The sequence below is a fragment of the Aotus nancymaae genome, unplaced genomic scaffold (genome assembly GCF_030222135.1).
Source record: "Aotus nancymaae isolate 86718 unplaced genomic scaffold, 86718_ANA_hifiasm-v0.15.2.pri h1tg000022l_1, whole genome shotgun sequence".
NCBI lineage: Eukaryota > Metazoa > Chordata > Mammalia > Primates > Aotidae > Aotus > Aotus nancymaae.
The window spans coordinates 37,896,952-37,921,827 of record NW_026988435.1 but is presented as its reverse complement, the minus strand read 5'-3'; the positions used below and the strand labels follow the sequence as shown (position 1 = coordinate 37,921,827).

Genomic DNA, 24,876 nt, shown 5'->3' with positions numbered 1-24,876 from the left:
ACTGTATCTGTTTAGCCAGAGAGATCACTGGTGCCTCTCTGGGAAATCCCATCGGCCCCTCATCAGCACAGTGGAGCCTGGCTAGAAAGCACAGCCTTCCATGGCCAGCCTGGACTGCAGGTTGGCACTGATGGTCTTTCAACCCAGGCTTTCCAAGCATAGACCATCAAGCGTGCACAATCCTCTTGATATCAGGTGCCACCTCAATGGAATGTTCTTCAGAAAATTCTGTTTCTTTAGCTGTGTGCAGTCCTGGGAGATGCTGTGCCTCTTCCGCTTGAAGCTTCCCAGCTCCCACTTGAGGTGTCAGTGATTTCTTTTACTGGAGTGAGTATCCTCATTCTCCACCAAGGGTCCAGTCCCAGGATGGAGGCTGCCCGAGATAACCCAACCCTCAACACAGTATTTCTGGCTCTTCTTTTTCAAGGAATGAAGAAGGAGGGCAAAGGTGCCAGAGGAGTAGAAAGGGAGCAGAAAGTCATCTTTACCCTCCATGCTTTGAGAGTTGTGTTGGAGAAGAAGGAAATGGAGGAAGGGAAGGGAATTAATAGGGTGGCTGTGGAAGAATCTGAACATCCATGATATGCTGGTGTTGCAGGAATTTACCCAACCTGTTGGTAGAGTTCCTTTAGGCCTGGAAAGTTGTATATGGGGGGCAGAGGTGCAGAAAGTAGGGAATACAGAAGATCCTTATGGAATAGATGTCTGCAACAAATGTTTCTTTAACAAAGTATAGAGAAAGAATCTGTCTGCAAAGGAGGAGGCAGCAGAAACCAGAAGGTGCCTTCTGTTCCCTCTGAACTGTAGTCCCTCCAGCTATGTGCACGGAAGGGTACTCTCCCTCCGCCTCAGGGACACAATGCCAACTGAGAATGAGATGAGTTCTAAAAATACCCATCTTTTCTGGAAGCTAGTGACCTATCTTTGAACCCTCCCTCCAAAAGAACCCTGTATAAATACAGAGCCTTTTCCAGATGCATCTCAGACTCATCTGGCTGAGGGGAGCAGCCTCACAGTGCGGGGTGAACTGTTTCCCCTGGGAACCGTCTGACAGTGCTAATGAGGAATTGCACTTTGCATTTATATAACACCTTTCATCTGTGGATCTCAAAGCTGCCCCACAAACATTAATTAATTCTCACACCTGTGAGGCAGGTGAGTCTGGTTACCCCCATTTTTAGAGGTGAGGAAACAGGTTTGAAAAGAAAAGGACTCCAGGGTGACCAGCAGGGTTGGGGGCGGCCTGATGTGAGAAACCAGCATTCTTGATTCACAGGGCCCTGACCACAAAGCCACAAAGCTTCCCCGGCTGGGTGAGGAATATGTGTCCCGGAAGCAGGGAGTGGTGGAAAGGCGGCCACAGGGCTCCCTTCTTCCCTCCCGCAGGCAGCCTGCCACCTCCCAGGCTGGCAGGTCAGCGGTGAGGATGGGATCCCTCAAAACCTGAAGGCCTTTAAAATACAGCATACCCAGGCAGGGTTCTGTCCTGGGTTGGTCTGACTGCCTCCCTTCAAAGTAATTGCTGGAACAATGAACGAATCTGAGCTGCACACGACTAACCAAGATGTCTGCAGCCAGCCAGAGACGAACATTTGGCAAATCCTGGAGCTGTTTCACAACCTCCCTTTTTTCCAGGATCCAGAGCTGGTGCTGACTGACTTATGTTATCATGGGATTTCAAGGATATAGCAACAGTGTGCTGAGCCGGTGTCTGCTACCTGGGGGTACCTGTAGTAGGAATAGGTGATACTCTTCTTACTTGTGCTGGTGCTGCAGAGGCCAGAGGAAACACGGCTTCTCAAAGACAGTGTACCTTTCTGGGAAATGTCCCTTTCAGAGCAAAGAGTCACCCACCCCCAGGGACTCTATGCCCCTGACATCACACACCTCTTAAAGGTGTGATGCTGAGAAGCATCTGGGTGCAAGCCCTTTGTCTGCAAGGGAGCCTAGTCCCTTCTTCCAAGGGGTCCCAGACGGTGAGATGCAAACCACCACTGGGGCTCGCCCTAACACATCACCCTGGAAACTGACTCACATCTCTGAGTCCTGAGTCACATCCTGTTGTGCGTTCTGAGGTCTCCAAGAGGGCATTACACCAGCTCCCCATGACTGAGGTGAACTTGGAAGGAACCCTGGAAACGTCCCTACCTTCTTCTAAGCTGAAGGAGGGAAAAAATCCTCCAGGGAAATAACCAGGGCTGTCCCTAGAGTTTATATGTTCACCAAGCTGGTTTGGCTTTTTCAAAAATAGATGGTAGAACTCTGTGGCCTATGTGACTTTTATTTTTAAATAGCTCTGAGAGATGACTCAAAGACCTGGTGTTTTAAAGATGTCAGCCATATAATCAAGGAAGGGGCTTTCTAACTATAACCTTCTCCAGGCCCAGGACAAAGGAGGGTGCCACCGCTCAAGGGGTGCTGTTGGAAACCCAGCTTCTGAGGGTGGGTGTTTAAAAGACCCTAGCGTGGACAGTCAGAGGAGGGCCGAGGGGGCTCTCTATCCATCTTCTCCTGGTGCCTTTGGGGAACATGAGGACAAAGAGGGACATTTTGAACTTTTCAAAGAACAAGATTTTTGGTTTCATTGATTTTTTCTATTGCTTTCCTGTATCTAATTTCACTGGTTCCTAGTCTAATTTTTATTTCTTCTCTTCTGCTTGCTCGAGGTCCATATTGTTTTCTTCTCCAGTCTCCTGAGGTAGAAGCTTCAGTGACTGATTCTTGATCTTTCTTTTCTAATATATGTATTCATTGCTGTAAGTTTCCCTCTAAGCACTGCTCTTTCTGCATCCAAAAGTTGTAATAAGTTGTATTTTCATTTACTTCAAAATACTTTTCTCTTGAGACTTCTTATTTGACCCATGTCTAACTTAGAAGTATGTTGTTCAATCTCCAAATATTTGGGGATTTTTCAGTTATCTTTTCTATTGCTGGCTTTGTAGTTTAAATCCATGCGGTCTGAGAAAATACTTTGTATGGTTTCTACACTTTTAAGGGTGTTAAAATGTGTTTTGTGGCCCAGAATATGTATGGCCTATCTTGGTGAATGTTCCATGTGAGCTGAAGAATGTGTATTCTGCTGCTGCTAGAGTATTCCATAAATGTTAATTAGATCAAGTTGACTGATCGTGCTGTTTAGGTCAACTGGGTCCTAATTTTCTGCCTGCTTGATGTAACAATTACTGAAAAAGGGTTGTTGAAATCTCCAATTGTAATAGCGTATTTACCTATTTCGCTTTGTAGTACTATTAGTTGTTGCCTCGTGTTTTTTGACACTCAGTTTTTAGGTGGACATATATTAAAGATGAAGTCTTCTTAAGAGAATTCACCCACAATATCAAATGTAATTCCTTTCTTTATCCCTGAAAATTGTCCTTCCTCTGAAGTCAGCTTTGTATAAAATTAATATAGCTGTACTGGCTTTCTTTCAATCAGTGTTAGCATGGTGTATCTTTTCCCATTCCTTTACTTTTAACCTCTATGAGTCTTTTTATTTAAAGTGGGTCCCTTGTAGACAATGCGTAGTTGGGACTTGTTTTTAATTCACACTGACAATCTCTGTCTTTAAATTGGTGCATTTAGAGTATCCATATTTAACCTAATTAATGTAACTGTAGTACCAATCATATTTATAACTTTTATATTTGTTGCACCTCATTCTTCCCCCACACCTCTTTTTCTGCCTTTATAGGTTTAATTGAACATCTTACATGATTCCATTTTATCTCCTCTGTTAGCATGTTAATTATTCTTTTTTAAAAATATTTTTAGTGATTGCCCTACAGTTTGGAAAGTACATGTATAAGTAATCTACATCTAGCATCAAATAACACTGTACCACTTCTTCCTTCCTGTCTATATCATTACTGCCTTTCATTTATCCACATGCTACACTCGCCCAACACTTTGTTACTATTATCGTTATAAACAGTTGTCTTTCAGATCAGTTAAGAAAAATAAGACTTTATTTTACTTTAATATAGTCCTTTTCTAACGCTCTTCCTTTTTAATACACTTCTTATTAAAATTTCTCATAAGGCAGGTCAGCTGGCAATGCATTATTCCAGTTTTGTTTGTCAGAAAGTATCCTTATTTCTTTGAATTTGAAGGATAATTTTGCGGGATGTAGAATTATAGGTTGGTGGCTTTTTTTGTTGCAACACTTATTTATTCTACTTTCTTTTTGTTTGCATGGTTTCTAAAGAGAAAGATGATGTAATTCTTATCCTTGTTCCTCTGTGGGTAAGGTGTTGGCTTTTTCCCCTTCTCTGGCTTCTTCCAAGATTTTCTCTTCTCTTTGGTTTTCTGCAGTTTAGATATGTTATGCCTGGGTGTAAATTTGGTATTTATCATGCATGGTGTTCTCTGAGCTTTCTGGATCTGTGGTTTGGTATCTGTCATTAATTCTGGAAAATCTGTAGCCATCAGTCCTTCAAATATTTCTTCTACTCTGTTTTCTTTTTCTTCTCCTTCTGGTATTCCAATTACACGTTACACCTTTTGAAATTGTCTCACGGTTCTTGGATATTGTTTCTTTTTCCTCTTTATCTTTTTGTTTGGTATGTTTCTGTATCTTAAAGTTCATTGACTCTTTGGTCACGTCCTGTCTATTAAGTAAGCCATTCCTCATTTCTGTTCTGGTGTTTTTAGTTTTTAGAATTTCCTTTTGAGTATTAAGAGTTTCCATCTCCCTGCCTATATTACCCATCCGTTCTTGCATGTTGTCTTCTTTTTCCACAAGAGCCATTATCATGTTAATCATGACTAAATTCCCTGTTTGGTAATTCCAAAATCTGTGTCACATCTGAGTCTGGTTCGGATGCTTGCTTTGTCTGTGTTTTTTCTTGCCTTTCTTGTAGTTTTTTATTGAAAGCTGGACATGATTTATCAGGTAATAGGAAGTGAAGCAAACAGGCTTTTAGTGTGAGTTATTATTTTCATGTAGCTAAGAGTTGGCCTGTAGTTAATGTCTGCAGAAGGTACTAGAGATTTCAAATTCCTCTAGTGTCCTTGTTTTTGTCTCCCATGTCATCTGTGAGCTTCTCTATGAACTCCTCCTTAAATAGTCAATATGTTGAAGCTCTTTCAGCCATAACCCACTGTTATTATAACATACTGAATCCTGTGAGAATCTGGTGAAATTCCTGAATGAAAAGCCCACAACAGTGCACTTCCTCCTAAAACTGTAGCCCCCAGGAGTGTCTTATTCTCACACTACTCTCTACTTACCCTCTAGCAATTTGTCAAAATCACTATTAACTGTTCCTATCAGTTTATGAATTCAGAACTTCTCCCAGCAAACAGACCTCACTGTGATTCTCTGTATTGGCCTGTGTCTCAAAATTTTGGGGTGGCAGTTTGCCCTGCAACTTCAGCTTTCCAGGGGACTTAAGAAAAGTCATGGATTTTTAGTTTGTTCAGCATTTTTTCTTATAAAAACAAGAGTGATGACTCTCAAGCTCTTTACATTTTGGAACTGAAACTGGAAGCAGCAGGACATTTTGACATGAATTATTTAGTAGGGTCATTGTTGACTCTAGAGACGTTTTAATATTGCTGCATCAAAAGATAAAAGCACTCTCCTTTCTTCTCGTGTGATATATGCCATGTACACCCCTGAGCTCACCACTAACCTCAACTCTACCTTACCCCTAACTTCCCATCTCAAATGGAAGGGAATAGGCATCAAGAATGTGGAAAGGGGGCCCTGTTTTACCCATTATTTGATTATTAAAAAACTGAAAATAACCCATCACAAAATGGTCTCAGTAAAGTGGCTGCATTAAACGTCATTTAGCCTGGAAAACCAGTATGCACAGAGGCTCAAATTTAAACTTTTGAATCCAGTATTTTTTATTGGAAACATGAATTGGTTGAGATACTGAATTCCTGCCTTCTCCAACCTAATCCCAAATTTCCAATTTCCTTGACCCTTTACCATTTAATCTCCCAAGCCCAGGTCCTCTCTAGCCTCAAGAGTGTGTCTGCCAAGACTCTAGCTGTGAACAAAACACTATTATTTGAGCCTTATCCTGGAGCAAATGTGTGTGGTCTTACCAATGAACATCAGATGGGTCCTTTGGCATGGATTTCTCTTCCGTTTTAGTAATATAATCATAAATGTTACTCAGACTTATTGAGCATTTACCATGGCCGGAAATTGTGATACTTGCTTTCCATATAGCTTATCTCACTTATTCCTATTACCCTTTGAAGTCAGAATTATAACTATGATTCAGAGAAAATCAGTGACCTGCCTAAGGTCATCCAGTTGGTTTATGGTGAAGGCAGAATGCAAACTGAAATCTATCTGTGATTTAAGTTCGGTGCTTTCCCTAGTCTCCTCCTCTCAGAGTCAGAACATAAGCATGTAATAAATACCACTAGGGTTCTTGTTTCTACCTTGGGAATAGCTGTCTGCAAGTCCAAATTAAGCAGCTAATCTAGCAGTTAGCCCAAATACAGCCCTTAGGTGCCCCAGTAGCTGTAACTCCTAGAAGGTAGGAACTTTCCATACACTAGTGAGTCCCCAGGACAGTTGCCCTAGTGAAGAAAAAATGTTTGCTGGAAATATGAGTGAATGAAAAAGTAACTTCATGAACATATGAATGAATAAATGAATGAATGAAGCAACACCCAGTATGATGATTAATGCAATAGGAAGATGCCTTTCCAAGCATCACAAGGTCCTGAGATCCTCACTGACTGTAAGTGCCAGTGGGGCAGGGACCACATTGGTCTTATTCATCACCATCACTCTGCTACCAGGTAAATTAGCACATTCCTGGCACACAGTAAATGATCAGTAAGCTTTTGTTCTTTGATGGATTGACTTATCAGAGGCAACTCTTTCAAGAACAAGTAGCCCTGTGCTCTGGAGAATGACTGACAATGGTTCGTTTCCTCAGCCTGTGGCCTTCCCTGGATAACTCCCACCTTACTGCCCTCTACTTCCTCCTCCCAGAATACACACATTTATTATTACAGGCACCACTCTTCACCCCATATCTGATTCTTCCTTCACTCTGCTTAATGTACAAGTAAAGCAAAGAAGTATTGTGTAGACCTATTGGAATTGGAATCCTGCTCTGTCACCATTGGAAAGGATATAGGGATCATCTCCCTTCAGAGGTGAGAATAAGAAAGTGTAAGTGAGTAATCCAAGGTCACCCAGTTGCTCACCACACAGACCCAGAGCCCACCTCTCCTGCCTATTAATCCAGTGCTCAAGTGGCCTATGAGTTCAAGTTGGCCCCATCAGACCAAAGACAGTAATGAATATTAAACCGAGAATGCACCATATTATCAGGCCTTTTTGTTTTTGTTTTCTATTAATAAGATATGTAGAAGAGGAAACAACTAAAACCCCAACATCAGAGGCTCACCATCCCCACCTTCTGGCCCACCACTGGCAATGAACCCAAGCACAGGTCACTGTGGTCACATGAAAGAACACTGATAGGGGGCCGGTGGGCTTCAGGGTGTTTACTGCCATCCCCCACCCACTCCAACACCTGAAAAGCTAAGTTATGGTGTGAAGTCAGAAAATGTGGAATCTGCAAGCCTGTCTTTAAAAAAAAAAAAACTCACAGAACTGGGACTTCAATCACAAAGATCATTTTACCAAAGCATATTTTTTAAAGGCTGTGAAATATTATGCAACGTTTGCATGGTTTAATTATGAGTTTAGAAAAGCCTAGCACAACTTTTTCACTACAGTAAAACATGACAGAGCATGAATCATGGCATAATACTTTATGCTTAGTGTGGCTTTAGACGTGAGGTTAGAGGTGTGAGGCTGTCTACACAATAAGGCATGAATTAGTGTACCGCAATTCACACCCCGGGGGGCTTTATGACAATTCTAAAACCTCTTTTGTTTGCTTTTTAAATGATTAAACTATTGGAGTACTATATATTCATTTAGTAAATGTGCGTATCTAGAATATACATGTCTTATAGAAAATATCTAAGTATATATATTTTTTTCACTTGGAGCAAAATACTTGGAGTAGCATGGGACTATTGAACAGTCTGCTATTTCTGTTTGCCTTTAGTTATTAGAAACACTGTTGGCTGTAAGGTCACACAGGAGCTTCAGCCAAGGTTGAACATTTATTTTCTGCTGAGTTTAAAATGGACCAGCTCTTTTGTTCTTACCACCTCTTTAAATCCTCTAAAATTTGGAATACAATGAAGACCTTTCTTTAATATTAGATTTCAAAGATTCTAAGTTAAAACATTTGCCCAGGAACTACCTGGTTTTTTAAACTTAAAAAATCAGTTATTTTCATGCACACACAGAAAAGAAAGAAATGAATCAGTATGAGGGAGGGAGGGAGGCTGTCAGCAGAAATACTGGGGAGGAAGACTTGGTCTCCGAATGTCTGATTCTGTTATCCACTGTGGCAGCTTCAAAGAGATAAACAGAAAGGCAAACTTGGAACTGCTGGAAATGAAAAGCCCCTGGAGAAAGCAGATCTGAATATTTTATAATGAGTAGGAATGGCTCATTTCTTTATGTCATGACCTATACAAAACTGATACCCTGTATTTTCCTAAAGAAGTCTGCTCTTCCTACACCACTGCTTGCAGGATCATGAAGCTCTGGTAAAGACCTGTGGGAGTTATGGTAGTTCACAGTTATCTTTGCCCACAAGAAGGTGGGACATAAAGAGAAAATTAATGTTTAACTCCAAAGAAATGTAAAATTGTCTTCTAGTGGGACACTGTCCAATTTAAATTTCCTTATACATTTGCCTAAGAATGGAGCTGGTTTTCCTTTTCATCTGCAAACAGTATGATGCTTTTGAAAATTAAGACCCCTTTGAATGCTGGAGTCAAATTTAGAAAATCCATTTTGTCTAAATCTTTTGAAGTCAGACTTTCGTCTCCTCTCTATCCCAGCCCTCTTATAATGGCAATCTATAAAATATCTGCTCAAAAACTGACTTTTAAAAGTTGCAAACTTGAAGTCCTGAAAAGGAACAGAAGGCCTGGGTTGATAGGGCCAGTTCTACTGCTGGGTTTGTGAACTAGTCATTAGACCTCATTGCCAGTTTTCCAGCCAGACCTTCTTTCCTGACATCCTTGGGAGAGAATTCATCTAAATATAAAACATTTACCAGCCCATGGAATACTTTTTACAAAAGGTACAAAAAAAAAAGTCCAAAAACTCTACAATCTTACTGAATACAGAGAGGTGATCTCCTAAGTTTATAAAGTGTTTCTGATGATGATAATTGTAATTACTGGTAAAGCTGAAATCATCTCAGCAGTCATATGATACTTGAAGTTGTCAAGTGCTGCAGTTCAACAGTCTGGACATTAGTATTTCTAGCTTGAAAGCGTAATCCAGTTCTCTCATCATTGTTAGCATAATTAAATAAAACCTTTGGTAGGAATAGTTATCAGGTGACAGTCTCCAAGGATTCAGTCTCTTTTGTGGGAAAATAATCCAACAGAGGTAGATACTTGGACTTGAGTAGGCTTATTAAGCCCTGGTACATAGGCCACATACATGTGTATGACATTTAAACAAAAGCTACTCATTTCTTATTAAAAGACATTTTGTTTTTTAAATCCTACCCCACTTATTGAGCATATACCCCACTTAATGTATAATTGACCTTTCTGATTCTCTTCAGACACAAGGCAGATCCAGCCATCCCCACCGTGGTCCTACGATCAGTCCTACCAGTACCTGGGATCCATTGCCTCTCCTTCTGTGCACCCAGCAACGCCCATTTCACCTGGACGTGCCAGCGGCATGACAACCCTCTCTGCAGAACTTTCCAGTCGACTCTCAAGTAAGCCACTTGAAAACATACTCTTTGCAGCTGAGCTGGGGTGAAAGGTCCAGGAGACTAGAGCTGCAGGAAGGGATTGGCAGAACATTATTAAATGAGTAAAACATGGTTTAAAGACAAGGTGACCTACCTCTACCCTGAGTCCCATGCTCATGCACTGATTTTCTTGCACACTTAGAGGCAGAGATTGTGGATGTGAAGGCAGAAGTGGCTGGGAGAAGTAGATTCCTTAGACATTCTAAAGTTGTTCACATCTGGCATAAAAGGATGGTGACCGAAGGGTTAAGAACAATATAAAAAGCCAAAGTAGTCACCTTTTAGGACTCATTCTTCCAACTGAACTCTGGACTGCTGGGACTGGTCCATGTGGTGCCGGTAAATCTTCGCAGACCACATAGACAGCAGACAGGGGTACATGTAGAATGGGAAGTAAATACAGCCGCCCCTCAGTATCCATGGAGGACTGGTCCCAGGATCCTGCTCCCCCATGGATACCAAAATTCATGGATGTTTAAGTGCCTCATATAAAATGGTATAATATTTATATATAACTTATATATGTCCTCCCATATATTTAGATCATCTCTAGATTACTTGTAATACCAAATACAATGTAAATGCTATGTAAATACTTGTTATACTGTATTGTTTAGGGAATAATGACAAGAAAAAAAAGTCTGTATATGTCTAATACAGACATATCCATCCTTTTTTAAAATAATGTTTTTGATCTGTAATTGGTTGAACAGATGCAGAACCCACGGATACAGAGAACCAACTGTATACCCCAAATGAGACATTTCCAACTAAGTGCTGTTCATACAGAGGCTAGAGGAACAGAGTGAAAAACTCAGGTGTCATGGTTAGCATAATTGTTGTTAATATGAGCTCATTAAGTATTAGTCATTTAACCTATGGGCCCTTTGGGCTTGGCACTCACCTTTGCTCGTGGGCAGGGAAATCAGAGTTACAGAGAAAAATTCCTTTGTTGAAGGCAAAAGAAGAAACTTAGTGTTTGGGGCTTTGAAATTGGAGCCGAATCAAACTGTGAAAATACTTCAGAGAACCTTAGTGTTATGATGCCTGCAAACACACTTGCATGTGTGTTGGGGGGAGGGGGTGAGTCCTGCTTTTCAGCTCTTGGGATCAGATTATAGCAGATTAGGGAGCAGGCACAGGGGCAGTGGAATCATGTCTGCCATTTTAAATGTTGTGTAATATTGTGTTTTCCAGACAGTTGTGATTACTTCAGGTTTCACCAGATGCCTTAGCTGCTTCTTAGAGCATCACAGAATGCCTTCCCAGAGATTCATGACAGCAGTACTGTTGACATTTGGGGCCAAATAATTCTTTGGGGAGTCTGTCCTGTGCACTGGAGAGTAATTTAGCAGCATCCTTGGCCTCTGGATGCCAGTAGCACCTCCCTCACCCCAGTTAGGACAATGAAAAATGTCTCCAGACATTTCCAAATGTCCCAGGGGGAAAAACTGCCCCCAGGTGAGAACCACTGCCTTCCAGTATTCTTGGGTGCTACAGTAAAATAGGAAAGCCAACTCAGGTGCTCGGTTTTCACATTCCTTCTGGTCATTAATGCCAATATTTTCATGGTACTTGCTGGTCTAAAGCACTGAGACAATAGCACAGGTGTCATGGCATCTTGTTTAGCTTGTGGTTTCTAGAAGCTTATCTCTCAAGAACAAAGACATTTGTCAGCTCTTACTGATTCTTCTCAGTGGCATCCCTCTGCCCACTGGCTAGGGTCTTCACCTGAAATGATGCCTGTTCTCCTTGGAAATGTTCCTGCTATGGGTCTATCCTTTGGAATTTATTACATAAGTCTTTTGACTTGGTCATCACCCAAGATCAGCACCTTATAGTCCAAGAACCCTCAGGGCCAACTCCTCCAGCTGACTGGTGTTCAGATGGAAGGGTGACTTTTTTAATAAAAGGAATCAGTAACATGTGCACTCCAAAGTCCCATATCACAGTTACACTTGTGAATATCCTGGACTTCAATCACCCAAGGAGTAAGGAAGAACATTTTATGGCATGGGAGTGTGAAGTAGATAAAAACCATGTCCCATTTCAGAACCCAAGAAGAATCTTGAAGGGAGGAGAGAATTCCAGATGAGCTTTCACAGTGGCATAGAACAGTATGGGAGACTGCTCTTCAATTTGGCAGAACTCCCTCTGAGAAATCAAGCCTGGAGCACAGGCCTGAAAAGTGTTGTCATAAACCTGAAGGCAGGAGGGGGGTGGAATACATAAAAGGAAAGTGGCTGCCTGGCCGACAGCTTTGAGAACCTGACACTGCTCTGTGGCTGCTTTGCCTTTTAATCTGGCCCGACAGCTTTGTGCTCTACCCCCTCCCCACCCCCAGCCCCACCTGGGCTTCCTTCTGCACTGGGGACTTGGACTCTGTCTCTCTCTCTATCCTTTGCAGACAGATTCCACACCTTGTCTGAAAAGAGTTGTCATCTAGAGGTTCACTTTTCTTTTTTTAAAAAAATTAATGTTTAGCTGCCAACCTGGGCGACAGACAGCATGCATTAATCTGAGTCATGCAAAAGCTCCTTTTAAGGCAGCCATTACCTGCTCAGGTTGTTTAATCCTCTGGGGGCAGTGGGAGGGGCCCTGGAGCGAGGCTGCTTTCATGCATGTCAAGCTGGAGAGCAAAGACTTGATCTGTCCTGGCAAATATTTAGCCCCATCAATGGGAAAACATTTCCAACCAAAATACCTGGACCTCCAAAGCCCCAGGTTTCCGACTCTTAAAAACTCCCTGTGAATATCGGGAGTCCCCAACTCCACCCACACTGCTGCTGAATCAGGGGACACCAGGCCAGTCAAAAGGACAGAAGAGCTATGACTGGATGGGTGCATTGTACAGACTGATGGGTCTGAATAAGGGAGCTGAGACATAAAGATGAAAACCAACATTTGAATAGAGCATTTGAATCTGAGCATATCTACAGGGCAGAGGGTATTTTATTATCAAAATATGTGTAAAAAAGTTAATTTGACCAAATGGATGGTCTTCCGTAGCATCACGTTGTTCATGTGTACATAAAGACCATAAGCAGCATTTCAGCTCTTATTTTGGATGGTCTGTCCACAAGTGAAAGAACTATTTTCCCACAGCAGCTGACAGTGTAACATCATTCCAGCTCTTATGTCCATGACAAATCACAGACTCACCCCAGATTCCAGGAACTTGGTACCATCACCACATTACCATGTAGTAGTTGGAACCTACTGGCAGAGCATGTCCAGACATTGCTGTAAAACAGGGTGACCTTTCATTTTCCAGTGGATTCACCTTTTTGTCTCAGGGCAAATGAAGCAAGAAGAATAATGGGCAGAGTCATTTATTTGTGTCCCGAGTATTGCATCAGATGACAACAAACTGACTGTATTTGCCTAATGCTTTTCCTCCTGTCCCAGCTTCTCTGTAGACTCTACAAATCTAACTGGGAAAAAATGGAGTAAAGCTTCCTGTTAACTCTCAAACATGTCACAGCTCTCCATGTCAGCAAAAGCAAGTGACACAGGGCTTGCTCACAGATTGCCCCAGTGAGCGGGCAGGGATGAACTCTGTGGAATGAGGTGTGGCCTGGCTCAAGAATGACTAGAGTGTGGCCAAGGAAGGGCAGCCTCAGAATCACTGTCCGTTTACAACTTTTTCCCTGCCCACATGTCTGCCTGGCTTTGAAAAGATTAACAGGAGTGTTTGTTTGAAAGTCAGACTCCTGGTTTCCTCATTAGTGAAGGGATCTGCTACAGACTTGGGCTGTTTCTATAAACTTTAATTACCTCTCTGATGAGGAGTGCATCCCCTCATCACATTCACCCCAAAGGTACAGGGGAGTTCATTTTTAAAAAATGAGTGAGAGGGCAATAAATGACCATCAGAGTGAGGGAGGATGGGGCGTGGAAGAGAGTATGAGAGGGAGAGGGAGAGGGAGAGAGAGAACACACTAGCTCTCCCTGCTGGAATAATAGGCTTGAAATATGAGGAAGTTGATCAACTGCCGATGCCTTCCAAAAACAGATGAATCCAGCCTGGTAGCTTTCCTTTCAGAGCAAGCTTTTGGCTCCATCAACTTTCTCTATCAGCCTGAACTCAAAAGGACACAGGCCACATGCCATCTGAGCTTAAGATTTATTTTTTGTGTTGATTTGAGAACTTCACATTTTAAAACAATTAATTCCTGTTTCTACCATTTGTTGCTGTCTGTGGATTTGCTGATGTAAAGAGGAGAGTCCTAGCCTGATAATTTAATGAATAATCCTGAGGAGCCTGAACTACTCCAGGGTGCCCTTCTGCATCTGCAGTGGTGGTTCTCAGCTGGGGTGACTTCGCTCCCCTCACCCCACCCTCAGCATATCTGGCAATGTCTGAAGACATTCTGGGTTGTCACAAGAGGGGAGGGGGATGCTACTAGCATCTACTGGGTAAAGCAGAGATGCTGCCAAACATTCTATGATGAACAAGACAGCCCCCCTCTGCCCCAATAAATCATGATCTGGCCCAAAATATCTATAGTGTCACAGTTGAGAAACTGTCATCTACAGACATAGGGAACCCTGCCTAGCACACAAATCCTCTGTAGTTCCCAAGGGCGGCCTGTAGGTAAGAAAAATGCAGACAGAGCCAGTGAACCATGGGACAGCCCTAAAGCCAGCTGTTGAAAATGTAAATGCAAAATCCTAACAAAATAATGCATAGTTGTAACAAAGTGAGTTTTAGAGACAAAGCTTTGCCATTTCTGGTAGAATTTCCACTTGGGCGAAAAAGAGAGTAGATAAATCAAGGTCCTACATCTACTTGTGTTGCCAAACCAGTGAAGTACATAATAGGGAGTACCAGGTGAACTCAAGGCTGGTTTCTAAGATTGTGGAAGTAGTCTGAAGGTAGATACGGAGAGAGAGGAGTGGTAATGATATTCCCTGACATTCACTCAACAGTCATTACTGAGCCATGCATTCGCTTAAATACTAGGAAATTATCAATATTTCAACTGTCAGAGGCCTACAAAAATGGCAATTTTCTACGATTCAACCTAAATAAGTGTAATGAATTATTACATATTAATATTGTTAGGATATATATTATGTATAACATATTGTGTTAGTAGTAACATATTTATCCATTACATTAGTAATTATTACACAGTAATAATTACTTATAGTAATTATCACTTATTATATTAATATCACAAATTAGATTATATTATTGGCATATTAATATATTGATTAAACAGAGGGTCAACAAACTTTTTTCTGTAAAGGGCCAGAGAATAAATATTTTAGGGCCGGGCACGATGGTTCACACCTATAATCCCAGCACTTTGGAAGGCTGAGGCAGGTGAATCACTTGAGGTCAGGAGTTCGAGACCAGCCTGGCCAACATGGTGAAATCCCATCTCTACTAAAAATACAAAAATTGCCAGGCATAGTGGCTAGTGCCTGTAATCCCAGCTACTCAGGAGGCTGAGGCAGGAGAATTGCTTGAGCCCAGGAGGTGGTAGGTACAGTGAGCTGAGATCACGTCACTACACTCCAACCTTAGCGACAGATTGAGACGCTGTCTCAAAAAAAAATAAATAAGAATAATAATAAATATTTTAGGTTTTGTGGTCCCTGCAGTCTCTATACTGACCACTTGACTTCACAGTGGTGGTTCTAAAGCAGCCATATGCAGTACATGAAAGAATGAGTGAGGATGTGTTCCAAAGTATGGATAGACACTGAAGTTTGAATTTCCTATAATTTTAACAGGTCAGGAAGTATTCTTTTTGGATTTTTTTTTCAACCATTTAACAAAAGTAAAATGCATTCTTACCTCCTGGGACATGCAAAAATTGGTGGCAGCCAGATTGGCTGGCAGGCTGCAGTTTGCCAACTTTGGGATTATATCAGCATTTTATATATGTTATACATATTATAGTGTATACCACTGCATATTAATCTATACTATACATATTACCTTATGCTTTACGAGATCATTTCACATATCGTATGTCATATTACATTACATGATATTCTATATTACTGTATTATATTACTGTACATTATACCATCCTTCTGGGCAGTAGCTTCCTGGGTAGTCCCTCATCATTTTGAGTGACAGATTATAGAAACCCATCCCTCTGGGCAGTAGCATTCTGGATGGACCCCATCCTCCCAGGTGGTAGCGTCCTGTGTGGTTCCCATCTTCCTGGGCTGTAGATTCTGGGTAGAAATCTATCTCCCTGAACAGTAGCATCCTAGGTGTACACTGTCCTCCTAGGTGGTAGCATCCTGGGTGGTCCCTGTCCTCCCAGGTGGTGGCATCCTGAGTGGTCCCCATCTTCTTGGGAGATGGCATCCTGGGTGCTCCCCATCCACTCAGATGGTAGCATCCTGGGTGCTCCTCATCCTCCCAGATGGTAGCATCCTGGGTAGTTTCTGTCCTCTCAAGAGGTGGCATCCTGAGTGGTCCCCATCCTCCTGGGCATAGTATCCTGGGTGGTCCCTGTCCTCTCAGGGGCTGGCATCCTGGGTGGTCCTTGTCCCCCTGGGCATAGCATCCTGGGTGATCCTCGTCCTTTTTGGAGGTGGCATCCTACGTGGTCCCTGTCCTCCCTGGCAGTAGTATCCTGGGTGGCTTCCTATCCTCCTAGGCTTCCCATCCTCCTAGGTAGCATCCTGGGTGGATCCCCGGGGCAGAGGGAAGAACCGTGGCCTCAGCAGCCCCCCACTCACTCCCGCTCCATTTTCTTGCCCGCCCTGCAGCGGCACCCGACCTGACTGCCTTCAGCGACCCGCGCCAGTTCCCTGCTCTGCCCTCCATCTCCGACCCCCGCATGCACTACCCGGGTGCCTTCACCTACTCCCCGACGCCGGTCACCTCGGGCATCGGCATCGGCATGTCGGCCATGAGTTCGGCCACACGCTACCACACCTACCTGCCGCCGCCCTACCCAGGCTCATCGCAGGCGCAGGGCGGCCCGTTCCAGGCCAGCTCGCCCTCCTACCACCTGTACTACGGCGCTTCGGCCGGCTCCTACCAGTTCTCCATGGTGGGCGGCGAGCGCTCGCCGCCGCGCATCCTGCCGCCCTGCACCAACGCCTCCACCGGCTCGGCGCTGCTCAACCCCAGCCTCCCGAACCAGAGCGACGTGGTGGAGGCCGAGGGCAGCCACAGCAACTCCCCCACCAACATGGCGCCCGCCGCGCGCCTGGAGGAGGCCGTGTGGAGGCCCTACTGAGGCGCTGGGCCCGGCCCGGCTCGGTTCCGCGGGGCGCCGCCACCTCCACCGGGCCCGGGCCTCCTGTTTTCCACAAGCCCGCCGCGGCCTGGATCTCGCCGTAGGTCGGGCCCGCGCAGCCTCCTGCGCCCGGAAGCCCACGCCGCCGCCGTCCGCCTGCGCCCAGGCCCTCGCGGAAGTGTCCGAGCCGACGCACCTCGAGGGTGTCCACCAGCCCCAGCACCCGGGGGACGCGCTGCAAAGCAAACAGGAAGATTCCCGGAGGGAAACTGTGAATGCTTCTGATTTAGCAATGCTGTGAATAAAGAGAAAGATTTTATACCCTTGACTTAAATTTTTAACCAAGTTGTTTATTCCAAAGAGTGTGGAATTTTGGTTGGGGTGGGGGGAGAGGGGGGATGCAACTTGCCCTGTTTGGCATCTAATTCTTATTTTTAATTTTTCCGCACCTTATCAATTGCAAAATGCGTATTTGCATTTGGGTGGTTTTTATTTTTATATACGTATATATAAATATATATAAATTGAGCTTGCTTCTTTCTTGCTTTGACCATGGAAAGAAATATGATTCCCTTTTCTGTTTTATTTAACTTTTCTTTTGGACTTTTGGGTAGTTGTTTTTTTTTGAGAAACAGCTACAGCTTTGGGTCATTTTTAACTACTGTATTCCCACAAGGAATCCCCAGATATTTATGTATCTTGATGTTCAGACATTTACTTATGTGTTGATACTTTTTTAATTATTTAAATGTACTTATATTAAGAAAAATATCAAGTACTACAATTTTTTTTGTTCTTGATAGTAGCCAAAGTTAAATGTATCACATTGAAGAAGGCTAAAAAAAAGAATGAGTAATGTGATCACTTGGTTATCTAGAAGTATTGTTTACATTAAACTCCCTTTCATGTTCATCAAACAAGTGGGTAGCTCACGCAGCAATGTTTTTAATAGGATTTTTAGACACTGAGGGTCACTCCAAGGATCAGAAGTATGGAATTGTCTCCCAGGCTCAACAAAGGGTCTCATATCTAACTTCCTCCTTACAAACAGAGAAGGTCAATCTAGTTCCAGAGGGTTGAGGCAGGTGCCAATAATTACACCTTTGGAGAGGATTCAATTTCTGCCCAGGGATTTGCTCACCCCATGGTCATCTGATAATTTCACAGATGCTGTGTAACAGAACACATCCAAAGTAAACTGTGTAGGGGAGCCACATTTACATAGGAACCAAATCAATGAACTTAGGGGCTATGATTGTAGCAATTTATGGGCCCACCAGAAGCAGGCCTCAAGGAGCCAATTTCCCTCTGTGTGCCTCAGTGGAGTCAAATGGGAAACTATGGTCCCACCTATGCAAGACTCACTCCCCCCCCACCCACGTCCTGTGCTGCTCACAACATCTGTGTGTTGCTTTCACCATGCTGAGACCCTACCCTATGGGGTGTGTGGACTTTTACCTGTGCACCAGTGTGACAGGAAAGATTCATGTCACTGCTGTCGGTGGCTACAATTCAAAGGTATCCAATGTCACTGTAAATTTTATGGCACTATTTTTATTGTAGGATTTGGTCAGAATGCAGTTGTTGTACAACTCATAAATACTAACTGCTGATTCTGACATATGTGTGCTCCAAATGATCTGGTGGTTATTTAACGTACCTCTTAAAATTCATTGAAACGATTTCAGGTCAACTCTGAAGAGTATTTGAAAGCAGGACTTCAGAACAGTGTTTGATTTTATTTTATAAATTTAAGCATTCAAATTAAACAAATCTTTGGCTGCAGGCAGCAAAAACAGCTGGACTTATTTAAAACAACTTGTTTTTGAGGTTTCTTATATATATATTGATTATTTGTTTTACACACATGCAGAAGCACTTTGGTAAGAGTTAAAGGGTAAAGCAGCTTATGTTGTCAAGTCGTTCTTATCTAGAGAAGAGCTATAGTAGATCTCGGAAAAACTCAGAATATATTCACTTTCATTTTAGACAGAATTCCCTCCACAACTCAGTTTCATATGTTATTCCATATTACATTTTTGCAGCTAAATTACCATCAAATTTCAGCAAACTTAAAACTTTAATTTCTGAAAAGGACCATTAGCCTGTTTCCCCCAAATTAAATGTAAGTGTTCTTTTCAGCACATGTTGCCATGTCTGACCTGCAAAAATGCTGGAGAAAAATAAAGTAAAAAATTATATTTTTCACTTTAATTCTGGTACCTGAAGATATTCCAACTCAAAATCAGCCTCATGTTCTGCAAGGTGAATTAGATAATTTTTCAAATTGAACCTTTACTCTCAAAGTCATGTGTGGAGAGGGCTTGTCACTATTGTGGATTCACTGGTTTGGTCATTTAGAGTTTCACAGACTCTTACCAGCATATATAGTATTTAATTGTTTCAGAAAAAAAATCAAACCTTAGTTGTTTTGGAGATAGTTCTCACGCAACACATTTTTGTATGTGTGTGTGAAAAATTGCATTCATTGACTTCAGGTAGATTAAGGTAGCTTTTTATTCATTGCCTTCAGGAAAGTTAAGGTATCAATGAGACCCTTACGTCAATCATGTGATAACTGCATGTATCTGGGAACCATTGGTCCAGGAGAAGTATTGAATAAGCCATTTCTACTGCTTCCTCATGTCCGTATTTATGATTTCAACATGGACGCATATTTCAGTTCTTTCTGTTTTTCTCACTATCTATAAATACATTTTCCTTTCTCTCTTCCCCCCAATATCTCCCTCTTTTTCTTTCTTCCTCTATCTTCCAAACTCCACTTTCTCCCTCCTCATTTTCCTATGTTCTCTTAAGGAGATAGCACATACCCCCACCCAGTACCAAATTTCAGAACACAAGCAGGTCCAGTTCTTCCCCCTTCACATAAAGGAACATGGTGAGTCAGACTTTCTCCTGTTTATGGGTTTCTTCCAGCAGAACAGACATTGCCAACCATATTGGATCTGCTTGCAGTCCAAATGCAGCAACGAAAACTGTCCTGGGCAAATCACAGTGAGTAAACAGCCTTTCTGCTGCCTTGGGTTTCTGTGCAGATAAACAGAGATGCTCTGATTAGAAAGGAAATGAATGGTTTCACTCAAATGTCCTGCAATTTAGGATTGCAGATTTCTGCCTTGAAATACCTGTTTCCTTGGGACATTCCGTCCTGGTGATTTTTATTTTTGTTGGTTTTTGTTTTGGGGGGGGAATGACACGTTTGGGTCTTTTATACATGAAAATTTGTTTGACAATAATCTCACAAAACATTTTTTTACATCTGAACAAAATGCCTTTTTGTTTACCCTAGCATATACATTCGTTTTGGGATATTTGTTTATTTGTTGGGGATTTTTGTTTTTAGCCAGGTCAGTATTGATAAGGCTGATCGTTTGGCTTTTTATCTTTTTCCTTCCAGAAGAGTTGCATCAACAAAGTTAATTGTATTTATGTATGTAAATAGATTTTAAGCTTCATTATAAAATATTGTTAATGCTTATAACTTTTTTTCAATTTTTTTGTGTGTGTTTCTAAGGACTTTTTCTTAGGTTTGCTGAATACTGTAGGGGAAAAAATGCTTCTTTCTACTTTATTTTAGACTTTAAAATGAGCTACTTCTTATTCACTTTTGTAAACAACTAATAGCATGGTTCCAATTCTTTTTTAAGTTCACTTTTTGTTCTAGGGGAAATGAATGTGCAAAAAAGAAAAAGAACTGTTGGATATTTGTGTTATTCTGGATGTATAAAAATCAATGGAAAAAAATAAACTTTCAAATTGAAATGATGGTATAACACATCTATTGAAAAAGCAACGGGAAATGTGGTCCTATTTAAACAAGCCCCCATCTAGGGTCTATTTGTGTGGCAGTTATTGGGTTTGGTCTCAAAGCATCCTGAAAAATCATGCGTGAGGTTCTTTCTCCCTGGTACAATCGTATTGAACGCTTCCTAAAGGGGAACCGTCAAGCTCTGTCTTCAGCCAGATGAGATGAGAGAATACCCCAAAACCCTCTCTCCAAGGTGTTTCTAGACAGCACAGGAGACCAGGTACTCCACTGTACACAGTCAGGTGGGCCGCCTCCCCTCTCCCGGGAGCATTCATCCTGCCCAGCCTGTGCAGGGCAGCTGGACTGCTGCTGTTCAGGAGCCGCCGGAGCCTTCCTCTCTTTGTACCACAGTTTATTCTGTAAATCCAGTGTTATAATCAGTGTGAATGGCAAATAAACAGTCTGACAAGTACACACACCATATACAGTTGGTTTTGTCTTTCTCTGAGATGGAGGGCTGGGAAGCCACATAAAGCCCACTACACACACTAGGAAGACACCTCCAGGGAACAGACTCAGGCTGAAGCAGTGCCCTCACCCGCAGTGCTCTCAGCACACCCCGGCTTCTGAAGAACACCAGGGCCTGGAAAAGGCGCAGGCTCCCAGGGTTGCTTCTTTGCATATGCAAGAACGCCACAGCACATTTTAATGCTTGTTTTAAAATAATAATAATCATAATAAAGAAACTAAAAGGAGTTACATGAGATTAGCAAACACAAAGTGGAAAGAGTGTGTGTTCAACCGAAGGCCAGGCGTCTTCATCTGCCCTTCATTGCCGTAAGTTACAGGAGTCAGAAGGGTAGTGGTTGGGAGTTTCTTAAAAGAAACACTTCTCTCACCACTACCCCTGTGCAAAATATCTTTAGTATTTCAGTCTCAAGACTCTGGGTTCAACTCAAGTTATCTTCCCACCAAGAATTACTGTCCAAAGTTTCTTCCAGTTCTGTCACTGCTGTCTCATGGGACTTCATGACTGATGATAGAAGAAAATCTTCAGCCAAATTCAATTTAAAGGAGTTTAATTGAACAATGAACAAGTTGTGAATTGAGTAGCCCCCAGGATCACAGCAGATTCACAGAGTCTCCAGGGGTGCCTTGTGGTCAGAACAAATTTATAGACCAAAAAGATAAAGTGACGTACAGGAATCGGAAGTGAGGTACAGAAACAGTGAGAGTGGTTACAGCTCGGCGTTTGCCTTATTTGGTGAACGTTCAGCAGTCTATTACCAGTTGAATTATGGCCCATGGGGTTGGCCAACCCTCAGCTGTTGTTACAGGTGTACACTATTAAGTTAGGTTTCCAGTTTTCTCTGACCATTAAGCTAGGTTGCAGTTCATCCACTCAAATATAGAAGTGCAGAGTCCTTCTTAGGCCATATTTGCTTTGCTTTAACACTGATCTTAAATGGTCTGCAGGGTGACCACAAAAAATGTAAGGAACCAACGTGGGGTCAGCAAGAAAGGATGTGACCTAGAAGTCTTCAGCTACGGCTCCTGAGCACAGGTAGGGAATGGGGTAGATCAGGCTGTACATGAACGTGTTCGTACACAAAGAAGAAGGAAGCAAGCTTGCCAGGGAGATGCTTGATGACCCTGTCTGTAGTGGGTTGTTAAACCAAACTTTAGTGCAAGAGAGATTTTGTACCTTACGAAGACAAAGTTTCTGTTATGGGTTGAATTGTGTCCTCTCAAAATTCATATGTTAAAATCCTAACCCTCAGGACCTCAGAATGTGACTTAATTTGGAAATAGGTTTGTTGCAGATATAATTAGTCAAGATGAGGTCATAATGGAGTAGGGTAGACCTCCAATATGATTGGTATCCTTATAAAAAGGAAACATTTGGACAGAAAAGCATGCACACAGGGAGAACACCATGTGCAGATGAAGGCAGAAACTGGGGTGATGCTTCTAAAAGCTGAGGGATGACAAATATGGCCAGTGACCCCAGAAGTTCAGGGAGAGGCCTGGAATAGATTCTCCTACACAGTCCACAGAAGGAACCAGCTGTGCCAGCACCTTGATCTCAGACTGCCAGCCTCCAGAACCGTGAGAGAATAAAGTCCTGTTACGTAAGCCACCCCTGCGTGGTGCTTTGTTTGGGCAGTCTTAGCAAATCAATAGAGTCACAGCCATGAAGAGGGTCCAGATTTCCTCCTAAGAGGCATGGACTGTGGTGCATCCTACATCCCCTTCCTGTGCCTGGCGCTGGCCCAGGCCTTGTGTCTGCATTACTCCTCTGTACCAGATAAGCTCAGCATGCACCTATAGTCCATGTGAGTGTTCAAGCTTCGTGTTTGTCACTGATTTTATTTCCCAGAAAAATGTCCCATGGGAAGAGGTGTGATCTCAACACTCCCCTCTCAAGCATTCAAAGTGGATTACCCACCTGGTGAGACAGCAGGCTTTGCTCCTGTTTGGCTTGCCTGGGTCACCCAACATCTCTTCCCCATCAGTCAGTGTGTGCTGAAGAAATGCAAATGACATACCATGGTCACGAAGCAAAATATAATGAGTAGGGTCAATTTGCCAAGCAAAGACATTTGTAAAATGCATTGAATAGAGAAAGCAGAATTCTTCCAGAATCAGGCTTCATCGTCCCACTCAGTGCAAATGGCATCTACCAGCCACTGACAATGCTCTCCTTCCAAGTTGCTGTTGAAAGTCCTTGAATGAAACCCAACCATCTGTGAGACCATGAAGCATAAGAGAATGCTGCCTGAGAATGCTCCCTGAGGCACAGTTGTAACTCCACCGGATTCTTTGGGCACATTGCAAAACACCGCTGGGTCTCACTTTCCCAGTCTGTAAAATTGAGATAATAGGTTTGTTGTGAGGTTGACATGCATCGAAGCATGTGAGGTTCTTTGAATAGTGCCTGCTACCTTATGAATGCTCTAAGAAATATAAGCTATTATTATCCAGTAATTCCTTCAACAACTCTCTGTCCAGTGCTTTCTATCTGCCTATTACTGGTGATTCCAAAGTGAGTAAGACCCAGATCATGCCCTATAATAACTCACATAGGGAGTTATTAGGACATAGGGAGAGCTATGTCCTAGTTCCAGAGAAAAGAACCACATCTCTGGCAGGAAGAGCTTCATTAAGATCTGTGAGTTTCTAGATACCAGTCTGTATTAGTCCATTTTCATGCTGCTGACAAAGACACACTAGAGACTGGGTAATTTATAAAGAAAAAGAGTTTGAATGGACTCACAGTTCCACAAGGCTGGGAGGCCTCACAATCATGGCGGAAGCCCAAAGGCACATCTTACATAGCAACAGGCAAGATAGAATGAGAGCCAAGTGAAAGGGAAAACCCCTTATAAAACCATCAGATCTTGTGAGACGTATTCACTCCCACAAGGACAGTATGGAGGACCCGCCCCCATGATTCACTTATCTCCCACCAGGTTCCTCCCACAACATGTGGGAATTATGGGAGCTACAATTCAAGATGATAATTGGGTGGGATTACAGCCAAAACATATCACAATCTCAGGTATCTAGCAGCCTGGGCAGGCACTAGGTTCAGACATCCACATGAGATGCATCTCACCGACTGTGCACAGCTCCTCTGTCACTGACAAGTCAATCACCCACTGTAGGTGGGAACGGTGGAGGATGCAGCAAAAATGGCCACAGGAGATGCTGGGAGACTCACATACCAGGTTCAGCTGAGTGAACTTTTGTTCATTTTTCCAGGAAATATTTGTGGTGTCTACTCTGTGCCAGGCCCCATGCCAGCCACAGGAGACATGGCAATAAACACAGACAGAATCCTCTCCCTCCTAATGGGGAGGCAGATTCTAAGCAAATTAATAAGTAACATATTGTATGGCGGATGGGGTAATTGTTTCCTCTAGGGCTACTATAACAAAGAACCACAAACTTGGTGGCTTAAAACAACAGAAATGTATTGTCTCATAGTTACAGATGCCGGAAGTCTAAGATCAAGGTGTCAGCAGGTGGATTCCTTCTGAAG

At 42.8% G+C, this 24,876-nt stretch overlaps 1 protein-coding gene across 7 annotated transcripts in view; it reads left to right on the top strand.

Moving 5' to 3' along the window:
- The window catches only part of RUNX1 (RUNX family transcription factor 1), a 253,872-nt gene extending 236,810 nt beyond the window's left edge, over positions 1-17,062 (top strand). For 6 of the 7 annotated variants that reach the window (XM_012445830.2, XM_012445820.2, XM_064380131.1 and 3 more), the window contains 2 exons: positions 9,648-9,809; positions 16,587-17,062. In XM_012445830.2, the coding sequence (XP_012301253.1) occupies positions 9,648-9,809; positions 16,587-17,062 (638 nt within the window). The remainder of the gene's footprint in view (positions 1-9,647; positions 9,810-16,586) is intronic. The other variant, XM_021669478.2, reaches the window with a different exon arrangement.
- The last annotated feature ends 7,814 nt before the right edge of the window (positions 17,063-24,876 follow it).